This window comes from Sphaerulina musiva (assembly GCF_000320565.1).
Source record: "Sphaerulina musiva SO2202 unplaced genomic scaffold SEPMUscaffold_10, whole genome shotgun sequence".
Lineage (NCBI taxonomy): Eukaryota > Fungi > Ascomycota > Dothideomycetes > Mycosphaerellales > Mycosphaerellaceae > Sphaerulina > Sphaerulina musiva.
In genome coordinates this window covers 1,388,216-1,407,993 of record NW_016017392.1, presented here as the reverse complement: position 1 = coordinate 1,407,993, position 19,778 = coordinate 1,388,216, and the positions used below count along the sequence as shown (strand labels likewise).

The 19,778-nt window shown below is 45.8% G+C and overlaps 2 protein-coding genes across 2 annotated transcripts; one reads left to right on the top strand and one right to left on the bottom strand.

The window, feature by feature from the left end:
* Positions 1 to 5,958: 5,958 nt before the first annotated feature.
* On the bottom strand, positions 5,959 to 6,947 carry SEPMUDRAFT_120503 (uncharacterized protein; the record flags this gene model as incomplete). The annotated part of the gene is made up of 3 exons (XM_016901612.1): positions 5,959 to 6,035; positions 6,111 to 6,347; positions 6,797 to 6,947. The coding sequence occupies 3 exons, from the start codon at positions 6,945 to 6,947 to the stop codon at positions 5,959 to 5,961; spliced, it is 465 nt and encodes a 154-aa protein (XP_016757786.1).
* A 2,303-nt stretch (positions 6,948 to 9,250) lies between these two features.
* SEPMUDRAFT_120502 (uncharacterized protein) lies at positions 9,251 to 9,750 on the top strand (the record flags this gene model as incomplete). Its single annotated transcript, XM_016901611.1, has 2 exons — positions 9,251 to 9,561; positions 9,630 to 9,750. The coding sequence occupies 2 exons, from the start codon at positions 9,251 to 9,253 to the stop codon at positions 9,748 to 9,750; spliced, it is 432 nt and encodes a 143-aa protein (XP_016757785.1).
* Positions 9,751 to 19,778: the final 10,028 nt, after the last annotated feature.

Genomic DNA, 19,778 nt, shown 5'->3' with positions numbered 1-19,778 from the left:
AGAGATAGAGCGCAAACTTGTAGACGTAATAATTGAGAACAAGAGACTAGAACTTATAGACGAGCTTATACTAGTACTAACCGTTAAAGATAGCCGATTAGATACGTTCCGAATCCCGGTAGACAAGATGGACGCCCTTAACTAGCTAAAAGACCTGTCTAGGCGAGATCCTTACCCGTTTGACCGTTATAAGCTCCGTACGCTAACTACAGAAGTACTAGCAGTTCCTATCCCGAACTAGAAGCTACTTACCGTATATAGTAGACTAAGTTCGTTCGAGGAGATATTGGCCCTATATAACAAGTATAGCTATACGCTCCTCCCGAAACGCAATTAGTAGGGAAAAGGTAAGCGCGCCGTACCGGGCGCGAACCTAAATACGGCCTCTTAAGGTACTAGCCCTAGTTATTAGCCTAGTATAGCGCCGGCAACGCAGCAAGTTGTACCGACCCTAGTTATAGCCGTACTACCGCCGCCGCTAGCCTCGGTGCTACCGAGCAACCCGATACCGAGCAACCTAACAACCAGCCGTACGTTCGATCGTAGGTTTGACCTAAAGACATCGCGAAACGAGTTCGTTAATAGTTCTCGCAAGTATAACTGCTTAATAGGATTCCTTTGTATTAAAGACGGCGTCTTAGGCTACAAGGCAGTTAAGGGTACCGAATGCCTAGGCAACCCTCTACTACTATTACGAGACGAATAGAATATGCTTAAGAACGTAGTATTTAGAGACAATGTATAGCAGTCGGGAGCATTAGCAGGGTCTTAGGCGTTAGGGCCGAACGCGATTACCCTACCGGTACGGCGTACAGTCGGGTACGTTACTAACGACGGGGAATCGGACGTCGAAAGCGTATATAATTCGTATAGGATATTCACGCCGGAAGATACCGAAGACGAAGCCCCTAAGCGCAAGGTAGCGTTTGCTAACGCTAACAGATTCTTCTTTGTCGACGAGGATAGTAACTAGGAACGAGTAGACTTCTACGCCAACCTAGGCGACAAGGTATTAGGCGAAGAACTTACTAAGCTCTCGATGCCGGCCGTTCGCACCGAGCCGGGAAAGTATATTTAGCGTTTCGACCCGATAGCCGGACGACCGGGCAAAGTACCGGAGGTACTAGGCGGAGTACTAGAAGCTCTAGAGCAACCTAACCGAGTCTACCGCCTACTAGGCATATACGACCTAATCGACTACGATATCGACAACCCTATAGTAGAAGGCCTACCGCCGCTACCGGGATTCATCCTAATACTGCCGGCGGCTCCTAAGAAAAAGAAGAAGTCTCGGAAGGAGCTATAACCTATTCAATATTATATAGAGCAAGGCCTAATTACGAGTAAGAGCCTGACTAAACGTATCTAGCAGCGCCAAAAGCTAAGTGTCGACCTATAGGAGATGTTCTAACTCTTACCGAAGTTCCGCGATAATACGATTACCCTAAGTAAAGCCCCGCGAGAGCCGCGAGGCAAGAACAAGAAAAAGCATATTACTAAAGCATACCTCGGAGTCGGCGCCGATAACGAAGAGACTGAACCGACTATAAACTGCAAGATATACAAGATTTCGAATATAAGCGCGGTAAACCGTATGCCTTTAGACACCGAGGTTACTACGGACTTCCGAGCCTACTTAGGCAAGGAAGGCAAGTTATTCTCGGTCGCGGTCGAAGTGTAGAAGGACAAATCGTCTCGAAGGGTATCTATACCCCGTTACCTATCCTACGCCGACTAGGGCTCGGATCTGAATGTAATCTATATACCGCTCGTCGAGAAGCTAGGGCTCTAATTAAGGAGTCTTAGCGAGATCGACTCGCGGCAGTTGTTTATAGGGGTAGCTAGTAGGGACACTGTACCGCTCCGCTACTAGGTATATATCAATATATCTACGTATAGGATTTATCGTCGTACTTAGGCGGTAGTCGCACCGTCTACTACAGGCACCGAGAAGAGATGCTAACATTACTAATTACTGCTCCTGCTTGGCATTCCGTAGCTCTATAGCGTATATACAATAATTGACATCCGGGAAGAGAGCCTATATATTAGTAACCCGAGCTGTAGGGAGACAAGGACCGAACTTGCGGTACCTACTATAGCGAAGGTAACTAAGGTTCTACCGGCACCGTAGTACGAGACGGAATTAGACAGCGATAGCTCCGGCTCGGACTTAGAGTCTACGACCTCGGAGGATAATACCTCCGAGGAGGAAAACTAAGGAGTCCTTAGCAGGACGCAAAAAGGCTTGATGCGAACCTACAATTAGAGAGTATTAAGACTATATCAAACATTGCTAATACGATATAAGAACTATTATTTATACAAGCATAACCCGATCCTATATTTATACAAGCATTACCGAACTTTGACAATAGCGACGAGTACGAGCTACCGAGCCCTATATTCGAAGAACTCTTACTAGAGCCCAAATTAAGACTACGGGTACTAGCACCTCGTCCGGCAGCGCCGACAATAACCGAGAAGACCTAAGAAGATACAGCAGTCCTACTAGCTACGGTAAAGTATAACCAGCTATATTTTGAATAGAAGATCTAGGAGACGGCAGACCCGTCGGACCTGCTAGTACCTTATAGGTACGGCTTGAGGTTCTACTGCCTTAAGCACCTAGACCTAGACTACCGTTCGGTCAATACGGTCCGACTAGCTACCGTATTCGAGACAAAGACTACCGAGCTACTAAAACAACTATTTCCCGTAGAGCGACGAGTAGTCCGCCTGAATACTACAGATGTCCTAGGGCCTAAGGAAGTAGACGACTAGTTCAAGTATAGAGGGTTCCTAGCGGTTAGACTACTAGCGACGACCGAGGAGTAGAGGGATAAGGTAAAAGCCCTGCTATAGGTATACCGGGACATCTTTGTAGACGATCTCAAGGATATCCTACCGATCGACCTTATACATTACCGGGTGCGACTCAAAGAGGGAACCCCGGTATATAGTGCAAAGCAGCGCAGATACGCCGGCTAGAAGGAGTACTAGCTTCGCCGTATTATCTAGGACGGGATCGATGCTAGTATATACGAGAAAACGTTCTATGCGAACGGCAAGCTATCCGAATAGAATACGGTACTAATAATCGTACCGCGAGAGGGATAGGAGCAGCCTCGGTTGGTCTTTAACTACTATTAGGTATACGAAGACTAACTAGGCAACTAGATGTATAATTAGGAAGCAGTGTATAACTTCTTATCAAATCCCTCTTACAAGTTGTACTTTCAATTCGATATTAAGCATACCTATTAGTCGGTTCCTATACACCCGGACGATCGGTACCTGCTAGCGTTCTCGGTACTAGGAATAGGTCAATATTAACCAACGAGAATGCTATAGGGCGAACGGTCGGCGTCGTTTACTATAACCGAGCTAATGTACATCGCATTAGGAGCAATACTACCGCTAGACCTAGAACCCTTACTAATATACGGCGGCGAACGACCAGACGTGCAGCATTGTTCCGTATTTATAGATAATAGCTTCGGCGTAATAGGAGATAGCATTCCCGACGACCGCGTCTTTATTAAAGGATACGACTACCTTAAGGTATACGTCCTGCCGCGACTACTGTAGGCATAGATAAAGCTCTCTCCTAAAAAGATCCGGCTGTTTATAACAAAAATCTTCGTACTCGGCAGATAGTACTATCTAGGAGGCAGAATAATAATTAAAGAAGACGCCCTAAGAAGGATCAAGGAGTAGCCGATACCCTAGTCGCAAGAAAATATTCGCGAGTTCCTTAGCACCGTCTAGACTACGAAACGCTAGGTTAAAAATTTCTCCTAGGTAGCGCTCCCCCTTACTATACTTACTAGAAAGAAGAAGTTTGTCTAGACTTCGGTATAAGACCTGTCCTTTAACCTCCTAAAGCGACTGTGTTATACGGTAGTAGCAATGTTCGGATATAACCCGAAACTGCTATGCCGGATGTATACGGACGCGTCCGGAGGGGGTGCCGGGATAGTTATTACCTAAATCCAGAATAGGGAAGAGAGGCCGCTCTAGTATAATTCGTTTAGGTTTATAAAGATCGAGCGAAATTACGACACCTACAAGAGGGAACTGTTAGTAATTTTTCGCGGAGCTATAAAGTTCAAACATTGGCTATAGGTAGAGCAAGTCTCTACCGTGTTTTATAACTAGAAACCTCTAGAGGGATTCCTAAACTCTTATACCTACGAAGACATCTACTTCCGATAGGTACAGAAGCTCCGGATACTTAACATCCGTTTCGAATAGATTGCTAGAAAAAAGAACGTAGCAGCCGACGGCCTTAGCCGAACGATTTTCGAGTTCGATAAGGACGAGTCGATAAAAGAGACGCCGATGATCAGAGATCTCGCTAATAAGGTTGCCGTACATCTACTAGGCGATAAGTAGTATTAGAAGACTAGTAAGGGTAGCTACTAAGACAAGCTAAAACAACTTACAGCGAAGATAGTAAGAACTTACTAAGCACATAGTGTTAACACCGTACTCTCTATTAGCTTTACTAACGAGGGTCCGTACCTATTAGGATAGACTAGCTTCTCCGTTACGACGACAAGCTAGCCGATAAAGAACACCGAACTTGAGAGATCCTTATAGTACGGTAATATGTACCGATATTGCACTATAGGAGAGCTCCTACTAGTAGACGCAGCTAAACGAGCGGCATTCAAGAGGCAATCAATATATTACCGCTATAACGAAAGGAACGGTCGACTGTTGTACTAGAGGACCAAAACCTCTAAGTAGGCAGTATACCTCCTCCTAAGGGAGGTAGGTCCGCTGCTGTAGCAGGTCTACGACGACAAGGGCCACTTTTATACCGATATTACTATTAAGAAATTGTTAGGAGTCTACTAGCCAAACATCGCTAGTAACGTCCGAGAGTACATCCTTAGGTATATCTAGTGCGCGAGGTATACCAACTGTACTAGGTTATAACCGTAGTAACCGATCGAGGTAATAGGACCGTAGTAGTTGTTTAGGATAGACTGGATTAGTCTATTCCCGGAGACTGCCCGGGGAAACAGGTACGTACTATACCTTATCGATTATTTCGACCGTATGTCCTTTACCTCTACAGTACTAGGTTGCTCTACGAGGGATACTATAGATAGACTAGCGGCATACATTGCCTACTACCCGACCCTAGCGGCGATCTTCTGCGATCCGGGTAAGTACTACGTCGCGAAGGAAACTAGATAGTTCTGTAAGCTAAATGGTATCTAGGCCTCGTCATAGGTTAGGTTGGGTATGGGTTGGGTACAACCCAACTTAAATACCCAACCCTACAAATAAGCTGGGTACCTAGCTTATAAGCGGGGTACAACCCAACGGTAAAAACCCAGTAGGTATACCTAATGGGTATTGCAATAGGTATTACATAATACGAGTTGAATACCTACGAAATAGTAGAAAATAATATGAATAAGGCATATATACCTACTACCTGATTCCTAGAGCGCAGATTTTGATAGGAAAATATTTTATGCTTACTGCAGCTGCCGACTATATATGCCGACTATATATACAGACTAAAAAGAGATTACCAGAAAGGAAAGCTCTAACCAATTGATTATAGTTATAAGCTACTATATACTAAGGACAGAAACTACCTTACTTCTTAGTAAGTAGCTGAGCATCTAGAGCAGATTGCTCCTTTGCTTGAGCGTCTTGAATCTTTTGATAGGCGCAAAGCTGATCTTCGAAGTTCAGCCGCTGCCAACTATAATACTGACGCGCAATTTTCTTCGCATCTCCCTCGAGAGTTTGCTAAGCAAGGCGTACGCTATCTTCTGAACGCTCTTTCGCAACAGTAAGCGCGTAAGCTGCCGCCACTAACTCATTAGCGTAGGCTTCTAACCTCTGCTCAAGAGTTTGCTCATTATCGCTAGTATCATCATCTAGCTCTTCTTGATTATAACTAGCTTGAAAGTCTCGACCTTAGACATCTTAATCTTGCTCATCTTGCTCCTGCTCATCTTCGTCCTGCTTATCTTCGTCTTGATCATCTTCCTCTTGCTCATTATCTAGGAGTAGCGGAGTATCATCCTGAGCTATTAAATTAGTATATTATAATTAATAATAAAAGAGGAGTAACTTACCAAGAGTTGCCTGCTGAGCAGTAGGTTCCTCGCTATCATTGTTGTCTACAGTCGGATTCTGAGTAGCGTCTGGTATATCCTCGTCGGAATCGTGATCAACAATTCGTCGAGGCTTCTTGGTAGGGAGAGGCTTGCATTTTGGCGTAGCCTTCGGTTTCAGCACCTTAGGAGCTTTGTTCTTCTTTGGCTCTGTATAGATGAAATTGGGATTGACAGGACCAGAGTTGTAAGGGCAGACTACGAAATCGTCAGGCCAAACACCCTACTCCTTGAGGAGCGAGCGAAGACACTCTATATCTTTGCCTTAGAGTGTGACGCGCTTAGCGTGAATGGCCAAAAGGTTAGCCGCTAGAGGAGGTAAGTAAGTAAGTAAGTAATTAATCAGAAAGAATAAGAAATAGGAAGACTTACAGGTGAAGATTCTCACTAAGAGAGACTCAGCATATTCTTGAAGAACGCCAAGAGCGCTTGCTTGAATGCGAAGAGGTGTATGAGCCTAATCCATAACGAGCTCCTTGATGAGTCTGGCAAATAGGGTTTTCTTGATGTAGAGCAGGCTCTCCTTCTAGCACTTCCTAATCTCTTTGAGAGCCAATGCTTTGAGGAAGTTAGTGCCGACCACAAATGCCGACTACAAATGCCGACCACAAATGCCGGCTACAGATCTGCATTCTGGAATTACTTACTACCTAGGGCATATCTGTGTCCCTTCTTGATGCGAGCGCCTGGAAGCTTTTTACTACCTGTGCGCGAAGGAAGTCCCTTTCTACTAGTGCGAGGAGTCTTGCGAGCAATCGATTGTTTGCGCTTCTGCGCAATCGACATAGCCGAGGCCATTGTAGTAGATTGGTGCGCTGGTATGGTGTAGTGGCGGTGGTATGGTATGGTGTAGTAGCGGTGGTATGGTGTGGTGTAGTGGTGTGGTGTGGTGTGGTAGTGTAGTATAGTGTAGTGGAGGTAGTGAGGAGAGAGAGAAAAGAAGGGGGCAATGTTGATGTAGTAAGTTAGGTTTTTTCTGAAGTGGAGAGTAACTTTGTGTTGTTGGGAGACAACCGCTCGGCCAATCAGAGGCTACGGATTGTTTGCTGCCTGAGTAATAACACATGCGCACTTCATACGAGATCCAAATAAGGTTTGCGTACGTAATCTTCAATTGCCGGGAGTGACCGGCAGGCACGGTCAGCAGGTACGGTCGGCAGGTACGGTCGGCAGGTACGGTCGGTAGGTACGGTCGGCAGGTACGGTCGGCAGGTACGGTCGGCAGGTACGGTCGGCAGGTACGGTCGGTACAGGTAGTAAATATTATCGGAAAGTCTTCTCGGTAGGAGTCCTAATCCTTCCCCTAAGACATAGTCGGCAGACATGGTCGGCAGATATGGTCGGCAGATTCCCAAAAGCTTAAAAGTCATCTTTTCCGTTATTTTCCCCTAGGAAGCGCTTCCGAATCCATCGACAAAGTACTATATCCTTTTGCTGCAACGTCACTCGTTTCGCATGTATTGCAAGCATATTAGAGACTTCGAACTCAAGTGTAAGAAACGCTTCCGTCGCTTCCTGTAGACAGAGGAGGGCCTCTGCTTGGAACCGGCATACGCTACTCGAAGATTTACTTACGATATCTAAAGTAACTTCCCGACAGATCCTCTAGAATAGTAGTCGACGTATTAACAGCTCGGTCGTCTTCTGGTATCTCCTAATCTCGCGAAGAGCAGCTATACCAGGCTTTGTTCGTCGCTTAGTTCTCGCTTTGGGTGCCTTTCGTATTATAGGCTTCTTCTGCGGCCGTTGACTCCCTATCGGCCTCTTATTCCCTAGATAGGACTTTTTCGCGACTAGTTTCGTACGTCCCCGCCTCCTTTCGGCGAGGCTTTTACTTAGTCCAGGAGAGGCTGTCGGTTGAGGTGGTTGTCGTATACGCCGCCTAATCGGTATATCCGAATCTTCGCTAGTCTCCGGACTATAGATTACTAGACCTGTACCTTGATTTGCTTGCCTTTCTTCCTTCTCTCCGCTATAATTAGGATCATAGATTACTCCCGCAGTACCTTGAGTTACCTGCTTGTCCTCCTTCTCTCCGCTATAATTAGGATCGTAGATTACTTTTGCGGTACCCTGAGTTCCCTGCTTTTCTTTCCCCTTTCCGAGATAGGATATCTTTTCGAGCGGCTCCATTCGTTCCTCCTGTGTCCTATCTAACTACTTCTGAGTCCTTATATCAGTTCCGCTATCAAAAGCAGCCTTCGGAAGCCCTCTAGGTCTCGATTGTTCGTCCTGTAGTAAATCGAGTCTATGGTCGAGTTGGTCGTCGTTATCCCTAGGGAGGGAGGCAGAGACGTAGGTAGAGAGGGAAACAGTATCCATATTAGGCATTTTGAGAGCTTTGAGTATGTCTCGGTTGATTGACAAAGTTGACGATAGAGAAGAAAAGAGAGAAGGAAAATACGGGGGGTATAAGGAAAACCCGGAGTTTGCTAAGGCGCTTATCTCTAGAGTATATCGGATCTCGCGGGAAGGTAATTAGTAATCTATACAGGGATTCTATATATATCCTAAGGCCGCTAGTAGGGTATACGCCTTATACGCCGACCACGTCTGCCGAACACGTTCATCTATAGCTGTAGGACCTATTGTTTTCTCTAGGGCGGATATATAATTTAGACGCGTATTTACATATAGGTCCTAGATATCTATACTTAATATATATATCGTTTTAACATAGATATCTATATACTATATATATATAACCCCTACTAGCAGTTGTCCTAGTAGTAGCGAACGAACGGACAACAACTCATATTCGAAATTAATAACGCCTAGGGGGGGGGGGGCAACTTACGTATAGTTCTTATACTTATTATCTAGAATAACGTCGGCGGTACAGTGGTGCGGTAGAGTATTATTAGTCCGGAAGGATAGGTAGTATCGTTGCCCGGCGTAACTAATGCCGGGATTCGGCTGCTGCCTAAACCTTAAATTGCCCTAGTAGGGTAAATTTACTTTCTCTCTCTTACTTTACTACCTTACTACAACACCTCTACAATACCCGTACCTCCGTACCTTCACTAGCGCCGTCGATACCTACCTTCGTAATTAGACCGAGTTCTTCTTCAACTACTACACTAACATCAGAAACCATTACTATGCCGAAACGCAAGAGCAATGCCCTAGAGGCACTGGCAAACAAGCGCGCAAAGCTCGGCGCAGCCTCGAAGTCACTCGAGGAGTACTCTCTCAAGCCAAATACTCTACGGGACAGAGAGCGTACTGCCGCAATAGACGAAGAAAAGAGGGTACAAGATCGATACCGCAAAGCGCGCAACGAATCCTTTGCGCGATTCAAAAAGGCACAAATCAAGGAGTATACGAGCTTTGAGAGCCTTGCCAAAGATGAGCAACAGGAACTTATCGAGGGCTGGAGAAAGATACATACAAAGGAGTATGATCAAAAAGCGTAAGTGTAGTAGGCAGATGTGGTCGGCGGATGTGGTCGGCAGATTTAAGTACTAACTTCTGATTTAGTACAAAGAAGCAGACTGGAAAGAGTGCAATACTTCCTCCCAACGAGCAGGCAAAGATTAATAAAGCCGACTGGTTTCTGGAACTCGGCGATATCGACTCTAAGGAACGATTGACATTCTAGAAAGAAGACCAGATTAAGTGGGAATAGGAGTATCTATCTGTTGGCGAGGAGTGCGACAAAGGGGTTGGCGGCCTTGGCAATCATTGCCTTCCCTCGGAATCAGTTCTCAATCTATTGTCGACTCTACAGATAGAGGAAGCGAGGGCTAAGTCCATTGGTACCTTTGCTATCTAGGCATCCTCTTCCACTTTTTCGACGGCCTACAATTAATAGCACTCTTCTATCCACTACTTCTAGGACAAGATTGTTATCCTTAAGAACCTGGATATGCCAAATGAGAAAGGTATGAAAGAGGTCTTGAAAATCGTTGGCAGCGAGACGATGAAGGTAAATATCTGCCGACTATATTTGCCGACTACAGAAACTAATTACAATTCTAGATTTGTATCGAAGAAGTCCGAATGCTATTACTACATAAGATCTTCTCGCCTATTGAGCGAGCCGTTTGCCGGAATGTCCTATCGTAGGATACCAAAGCTCAAGCCTACTATAGAGGGCGATTGCCAGGCCCTTCTTGGCTCATTCCCCCTACCTACGACTATGCAGCTAACGGCTTTTTGCCTTCAAAGACAATGAAGGAGAACAAGCATCTCGCGAAGATAGCGTACAAGATGTGTAAGAAAGAGAACTCTCTTATAAAGGAACAGACAATGTGGCCAGCAGTAATGCATAGTCTTATCTATTGTGGCGTAAAAGAGTATACTGGAATTACTCTCGAAGCTATCCTCCTCCTCCTCCTCCAAGAAGACGAACTCTGCCTCTCGATTTCTAGTCTTAAGGAACTGGTTGAGAAGGACAAGAGACTAGCTACCCTTGTTAAAGTTTAAGACTAAGAAGCGGAAGCGATGGGTAAATAGCAAGCGACGCCTGAACCAGGGTTTCGATAGGTTAGCTCGGATATAGCAGTGTTTCGGCATATCCTGTTGGCTATACCCTTGTTCTAGCGTAACACTATGATTGAGTACAGGAAATTCTCTTTCTTTTTCCCCTTTCTACTCCTACTTCTTCAAGATACCTCTGGACTTTTACGCTATTGTCGTCTATCCACTATGTTTTCGTCCTCCTTCTCGTCCTCCCTAGGAGTAGGAAGCTCCCGGCTCGAATCCTCCTCCTAGCCCGATACCTCTTCCGGGACCCCTACGCGATCGAGCGCACGGCTACGCTAGCGCTATAGGACGACACTCAACGCGCCATCGAGTCCAACACTAGGTCGACGCCGACGACAACCTGACGTTAGGCGGCGTAGAACGAGACGGCCGAGTCCAGTAGAAGAGGAACTAGATAGTTCCCTTATTCTCCCTGTCGAGCCTGATTATATAGGAGAGTAGGATATCAAGTCAAATTGCTAGCTATAGAGGCTTAGGTATAAGGACAACTTTGAGCGTTGGTACGAGGTACGGTAGTAGAATTATACCGGAAAGCGCCTTAAAAAGCGGAACGGTCGTGCTATGTTCGATCGGTCCCCAATTACCTAGGGAAGTAAGTCTCGGACATCTTAGGTATAGGATTTCCTAGAGGAGGGAATGCTTCAAGAAGATACGACGCCTAAAGTCGTATACAGATGCTGTGACGCTGTACTAAAACATCCAGTACTAAATACTGGTACAACATCTGTCGAGAAGCATCTCGACTCCTCGAACTGCTAGGAGAAACAAGATAAGCGAGGGTTTACAAAGGAGATGTTTACGGCCGCGAAGCATCGACAAGTAAGTACTAACTTACGCCGACTATACCTGCCGACCACGTCTGCCGACCACGCTTAGCTACTTTTACTAAGACGATATTTCTAGACTGTTAGCAATCTACGGTGGACAAGGGACCTAGGCTACATACCAGACGATTTCCCGCGCCTATGCTTTGAGATGATTGTCGACAACGGTCTACCATTCCAGTTCTTTGAACGACCCTCGGTGAAACAGACTTATATAGCACTTCTCCCGGGACAGGTCGAGACAATTCCGTTCAAATGCGCGTCGACATACCGAAGGATGCTCGATACTAAGGTTATAGACTCCGCCGACTCCCTTAAAGCCCGTCTCGCTAGAAGATTCAAGATAGCTATCGCGTATAATGGTTAGCAATCCAGGACTATGAAAACCTCATTCCTAACTATACGGGTCTACTGGATTGACGACCAATAGACTTGGTACGAAGGGATGCTTGGTTTCCCTTATATTACTAGCCGTTATACTAGTGATTATCTTGCGGAGATACTATTCGAGATCTTACAAGAGTTCGAGATTGAGCGCCGATTGACTGCTATTACGTGCGACAACGCCTCTAACAATAAGACGCTACACAATGCGATGTAAGGACACTTGCTCTACTGTTATTACTCTCCTCTAATATTCTATAGTGTTTCAGCGATTGATACTTGTCAAGAGAGGTACGGTATAACGGTTACTAAGCCACCAACGAGCTTGGAGCAGCTACCTCTCCATCTAGGTACGGAGACTAGTCCCGAATCAGAGATAGGAGAGGAAGAGGAGGAGGCAATTGCGGAGTATAATCGAGGTAGCCGTCCGGAGCGATTTCCCTGCTTTGCCTATACTGCTCAACTTCCCCTAAAGGCCTTTTTCGACCGCCTAGGGCTTTGTCCTACGAACGACCTTTCCGAATTCTGGGATCACGACAAGGATAGAAAGATATTATAGAGAAGAAGAGTCCAGAGCAAGCAAATCAGCCGTCCTCAAGCTAATAGTATGCCCTATCTTCTTTTGAAGGTAAGATTAGTGTCTACGCCTAATAAACTATGAACCCTTCTACCTCGAAAGTATAGTCGACTCGCGTAGTCGGCAATTATGGTCGGCAGTTCGTTACTCTAGCTAATCTTGATCTCTAGATCCGGAAGCTTTACGTCTTTATCAACTCGAGCTCCCAAAGGTTCGAACAGTTCATCGACCTCCAGAAAGAGATGCTTCAAAAGAAGCAGCTATTTGCAAAGCACCGTCGGTGGAAAGGCGTTCAAGATCGTATCCTAAGGGTCGTTCAAGACGTGAAGATAAGGTAGTCCTCAACAACGTTAATGCTCGATCGCTTTAGCAGACTCCAAGTAGTTATTGAATCTTATATCGAGCGACTTGACCTAGGTGAAGATATGGGCATCGATTCCGAAGAATGGCAAAGGGTAGAGTACCTTATCGACCTTACGAAACCATTTGCAGCGGCGACAGCGGTAATTGGAACTACGAAAGGTCCGACGATTCACCTTGTCCTCGCATACTACAACAAGCTTTTCGATATTCTAGAGGAGGCGATGAAGCGACTCAAGAATAAGAGGATACCCTAGAAGAAGGATGTTTTTCAGGCATGCGAGGCTGCTTGGGCTAAGCTAGAGAAATATTATCGAGATACCTAGGATCGATTTGGCGATTACTACGGTATTAGCGTCCTCCTTACCCCCTGCCTTAAGCGGAAGTTCTGGGTACGCGATGACTTTGGGGATGAAAGTTACCGCGCGTATTACGAGGGTAAGCTAAGGGCAGAGTGGGAGAAGAGCTATCGTTTATTATCGAGTACCTCCACCCAGCAGGGCCGTTTTGGAAGGAGTCGGCACAAAGGCTATATCGACTTTACTCTTGGTAGGAGTACAGAGTCTTCTCAAAGTCAAAGACGTAGCACTAACGAGGATGACGAGCTCGCCGACTATTTGGACGCTGATATAGATGAAGGGGATCCATTCGAGGTACTAAAGACGTAGTCTTCAATAGAGTCTAAGTACCCTACTCTCGTATTGATAGCGCGGGATATTCTCTGTATTCCTGCCGCCGGAGTTAGGTGTGAGCGCGATTTCAGTATCGCTCGACACCAAAGTCGTTTCAATCGCCAATACACCGTAGCAACATTCTCTGGATTGATGGTATCTCGTTTTCGCTATCGGGACGATAAGTACGATGCTAGAGTTCTTATCGCCTAGGAGGCTACAGAGGTTTCCCAAGCGCTTCTTAGTACTCTAACTTCATAGGAGATCCTTAGTGAAGACCGAGAGCAGACGAAAGATCTTATGGAACGGATCAGTGACTTAGATGCGATTAGCGATGACGAGGGTAATGTAGTAGAGGAGCCAAGGCGATCAGTACGCCTAAGCTTCAAGCTTGCGTAAGAGTACCTCCGGGATGCTACGAGACGATTATAGGGAGATTGCTTTAAGCTTGTATGAAGTTTACCTGCCGACTATATTTGCCGACTATATTTCTCAAGATTCAAAATATCACAACTTGTAGCATAGCGTATATATAATCCTGAGTTTCTTCATTCAATTTAACTATAATCTTCACTTTCGTATCTATATCGGGTTTATATACAGTTTCTTTTCTTATGCCTAGTCCAAATAAATCGCTTCTTCGCTCTCGTTAGGGCACCCGGTTTCTGGGTTTTTTATTTCTATATACGAAGATTCAATACCCAATAGGTACGCAATACCTACTAGGTATCGCAATACCTACTGGGTTTGTACCCAACCCGATAGGTTGGGTATACCCAGCTAAATACCCATACCTATTGGGTATTGCCAATACCCAACCTACCCTACATACCCACCAGGGTAGGTTGTACCTATGATGAGGCCTAATGGTATCTACCTCGCGTACGTACTATCGGGAGCGTCGAGGCTAGTAGGGATAGTCGAGAAGGCTAATAACATCCTTTAGAAGACTATAATAAAGTCGGTAGCTATATTGATAGAAGCCGACTTAAGAGGATTCGTTAAGTTCTATCTAAATTAGGACCTCGATCTAGACAAGCGTACAAAGGATGTCAACTCTAGGTACATCTAGTACCTAGGCTACTTACTAGTAGAGATTGCCTTCGGGTACAAGCCGTCGGATATGCAACCGACAGAGTAGGCGTTGCTAACACCTTCTAAACAAGACCTCCTCGATTGGTTTACCGTACTAGAGTCCTAGACTTTGACATTCCGCGCAATTCCGAAATGGCACTACTAGTGTATGCGTTTATAGCTAGGAGGCAAGGAGTCCTAGAGGACGTCTAAGAGCGAGATAACACTCGGCGCGACCGGCAGAAGACCCGGTACGACGCCGGTGTAAGTAGGTAGACATTCTACCTAGGGCAAGCCGTAATGTTAGAAGATACCTCTAACAAAGGGAAGAGAGAGAAGCTTATACCTACCTTCCGAGGGCCGTTTGTTGTTACTAGCTATAGGGGTAACTATTAAAGATCGTACATATTAAGACAGATCAATAGTAAGAAGATCCGAGGGCATTTCTACAGTAACTATTTTTACCTCTTCTAACCAAGGCACTCCTACCTTATGCTACTAATCGAGGCTACCGTACCCGAATACTAGCTACTCCGACGCAAACGAAAGCCGGGCGCTAGAAAGGACGCAATAGCCTAGCCGGGCTAGAGCGGTAACGTAGTATTATTCCGAAGACATACAATTCAACGTACGGTACGACCGTATAGACATCCTACCTTGTAGGAATTCAGCATTTCTTTCGATACAAGCGAACGTAGTAGAATATAATAGAACGCGACGTTGCTAGGCGACTATAACGGAGCGAGTGCAAACATTCTACAAAAGCGCGTCGCACACAAACATAGTAACAACCTATAAAAACATTGCTTGCCGCGATATACGTCTATTATTATACTAGCAGACATACGTCTATTATTACACTAGCAGACATACGTCTACTATTATACTAGTAGATACCGTTACGCTAACATCAGATCTACCGTTATATACACATTTACGCGTTTAACACCCGTATCTACTATACATACGCTTGACACCGCACTATATAGACGTGCCCCTAGTCGCAGACATAAGGGTTACGCTCGTTGCTAAACGTAAGGACGGAGGAGGCCGTACAACACTACTATACGGTCGATAGGACTACGGTCCTACTACCTATAAGGCCCTCCTAGACGAGCATTCGTAGTACTATACTAAGATGACGGACCGACTCGATAACGCGGGATAGGCAGACTAAGACCTAATACCCGAAATGCCTAAGTAGTTTCGGAGAGTAACTAAGGATAGTGCTAACACTAAGGGCGTCGTCGTAGGTTACCTCCGGGTATATACCCCCTAAGTTTAGGAGGCTATAGTCGTATACCGTAAGGGTTACTACAAGCACCTTACTCGCATCCCTCCTGCCGACGAATCCTAGTACGAGTTCAAGGTTTTCTTAAAAATCTATATATTGACAAAGTATAACTGCTTACCCGCGGTAGATCTAATTTTAATAGGAGTTACCGAGCTTAATGCAGTATACGACTTTACCGTCTAGAAGTCGTTGCTAATCAGACCTATATAGCTAGAGGGCAAATATAGCCGGAACTCTAATACTAGCGTCCTTGTTAACATAGTCGCTAGTAAGGCTATTCTAGTAGAGGACACTTTGATACGAGCCGATTTGCTTCAACTCCGAGTAACTATTAACGGCAAACGACATCTACAGCTAGGATTTGACCTAGAAACCTATAACTAGGTTACCTAGTAGGACTACGCAGACTACGGAACGCTTATAAGGACAACGATCGACGGCGCGGTGATCCCTAGACTAGAGTACCCGGGAACCTAGAACATCGAGCTACCGGCTAGACTTCCGGGACTAGTTTAGTACTACGGTATATAGGAAGGGGTAATACTACTACGACCCGGGGTTCTCTAGACCAAGGGAGTAATACACTATTATATAGGAATTGAGAATAGCTAGGAGGTAGACCCGGTAGCATTCGATCCCTTTAAGGGTAGGGAGCGGACGAGGAACGTACCGAGCGAACTAGTAGGCAGGAAATTCGACGAACATCTACGATCGAAGCCGCAGAACGACGTTACTATCCTCCGCTAGACGCCCGAGCAAAACAATATCTCGTACCTACAAGTACCCGAGACTACGGGCCCCTTCTACGATCCTACTAAGCCGTAGATCCTCCGTAGAGAGTACCTCGGCCTATACGAAGCGCTACGAGACAAAAAGATACTAGTGCCTTTCTTCGGTAAGAAGAATACGAATCTCGAAGGGAAGCTAAGGACTAGGTTTCTAGCTTTCTACTAGACTGAAGGAGTCGGCAAGTCGGTAATCAAAGATAGCTAGGGCTAGTATACCGTAGGCTATACTATAGAAATCTCGGCGCAGGCTAAAGTAGAGCTCGTAAGGTAGGCAATTGAACGCGTTCGAGAATTTGAAGCTCGAAACTCCCGAGCAAACGGGGCCGTATAAGCGACCGTATATATACGAGCTTACGGCGAATTTCAGGCATTCCGCGAGGAAGTATATCTTTACCTATACAACGCGGAGCTTATCGTCGGATCTAAGATACTAGCCTACCGTTTTGACGGCGGTTAAATAAGCCGGCAGGACCGAGTAAAGCACTTTGTTTAGTATACCGAACTAGTGTATAACGAGAAGCCGCTACTAGGAGCTATTGTACCGTTTGTCTATAGCCTCTAGCATATCTAGAGAGATTGCTACCCCTAGTACCGAAGCACCGAGGTTACCTAGTAGAGTTCTATCTAGTATCTACTACAACTGCTTATCGCCTATCCGAAGGCCGGCATTACTAGGTACGATTTTTCGGATAGATAGAAGCTAAAAGGCAGGCAACTCGATTCCTAATTCCCGGAGACGGGGTTAGATATACTTATCTTCGATGTCGAGGCGTAGCTTAACGATAGCTCAATTAATACCTTCGCAAATTGGTATATAGCTAGGAACCGCTCGTAGGAAGACCCGTTTATCCTAAGAATCGTCCGCGCAGACAAGGTTACTACGCTTACCGACCAACAATAGTACTTAGTATACCGGGACGGATACCGTATAGTATCCGAAATTCCTCGGTACGCTAAAGAAACGATCAAGGCGTAGAGGGATAACCGGCTTCCGAAGTCGATAACGGGTATAAGATCCGGAACCAACGACGACCTTACTAGTATATACGACGACGACGATAACCATCGTATAGACGATGCCCCTCCTCCGACAGTACTAACCCCGGCGATTAGGGATCTTTTTCTCCGAAGCCTAAACCCGGTACGTACTACGGTATATATCGGCAGTTTATTTCAGAAAGTATAGCTAGACACGACCTTGCTAGAGGTACTAGCCCGATAGCGAGTATAGATAGAGATTGACGTAGAGAAGGTCGCCGATACTATAAAGGCCGTATCGCCGTTCCTCTATCTACTAGCATTCAGACTAGGCCTACCTTATATCTACCGTCTAACGATATTCGACCGAGCGACCGGGCGAGCAGAAGCTACGTTAGTAACCTAACTAGTAGAGAAGTCGGGTCCTAGAGCAATAAAGGTTCTAGGACAAGGATTTATACGGCTAGGATACTAGAGCATACCCGAGTTTATTAGCGAAGCCCTCTAATACGGGATAGAGATAGTGAATACAATAGTAGACCTTATACTAGAAATCCCGACCCGTATGCCGAGACCTATATAGGAAATCTTTAGCCCCGTCTAATTATTTACTACAAATATACTACCGACGGCAGAGCAAGCGACTACTATCCTCGAGAACCTCGGACCGGTAGACTATACTGTATTCGATAGATAGTACCGTAAGGAGATAGACGTCCGCTATACGGTACTAACGGACGGAACGATGTCTAATACGGATTAGCTAATACGCAACCTAGACCTCGCGACGTAATAGGCCGTAAAGATAGCAGACGCGTACTATAAGGTCAAAGGGGACAGAACCTAGATAGTGTTCTTAGGAGACTAGACCGTAGTATCGCTGCTATAGATTGTAGCGCGAGGCTATACAAACCTAGAACCCGCCTACCTAGAACCCGCCCGCCTAGAACCCTAAACACCTATTCGGACGAAGCAACAAGCGCCGCAACGCTTTATACCCCGGACGCCGGCGATTAAGGCAGAGGCTAACCTATACTAATAGATTAGGAACTAGTCCCCGAGATCTCCGATGCCTATAATAGTTTACCGTACTAGAGTATTTATAGAGCTCCGCAAGATAATACTCCGAGAGGCAGAATACCTCTATAAGGTAGCTAACGAAGCGGGCGATAGATTGATATACGGTACGGGAGTCCGCGTAGGGCTGTAGTCCGAAAATGACCCTATACAACTACAGAGTCTAATAGACTAGGTAGATTAGGTAGGACAAACGCTGCTAGCCTAGCACTATAGGAAGGAACAGCCGGCCCTAGTTAACCTAACGATAGCAAAGACGAGACTAACTAGGACGACAATACCTACGAAGCTACAGACGCCTACTATATACCGATAGCTGAGGTCGGTAATAAGTACTCCTACTACCTAGCGCAGAGTCCGTACGATACCCTCTACGCGTAGAACCCGCGACGATAGCCTCCGGGAGAACGAGAGAGACAGATCTAGGTCCCCGAGACGTAAGTCGGTAGAAGGACGCGGTCTACAAGGACCTAGCTAGACGGTCCGCGTAAACAGGACGATGCCTCCGGGTACGCCGACAGCCGCTACGCGGACGAAGCTACTAGAACGCCTGAACACTATTAGAGAAACATTAAATACTACGCTAGACATACGACGAGCAGTAAACGCGGACGGGTACGTCTAAGTATAGCTGGCCCAACTTTAGACTTATGCGACCTTCGCCGATACAGCCCGATTCGAGACTATACGGATAGAGCTAGAGGCCTACCTTACGGAGAATCTAGGGTACCGAGTACTAGATCTTTGAAAACTGCCGGCTAGGAGGGAGCGCGACGCGATACGCGACGCGACCGTCGTACGGTGCGACCGATCGACTAACCGAGCGACTAATACATAGTATAACCGAGGTACGGTACGACTAATATAAGCCGCGACTAAGACGATTATACCTAATAGTCTTACTAAAACATATACAACTACGGGACCTATACTACCTTTTCCTTTGTCGTACGTATATACCTTTTCCCCTTATTATATACGGATTCTACGAGTATACTAGAAACCCTACTATAGAAACGTAACAAAATGTACTCGGAATTCACTAAGAAAAGGCTCGTAAAGAACCGTCGCGTAAGTTAGTACCGATTATACCAAGTTCGTAGTTAGGACCGTA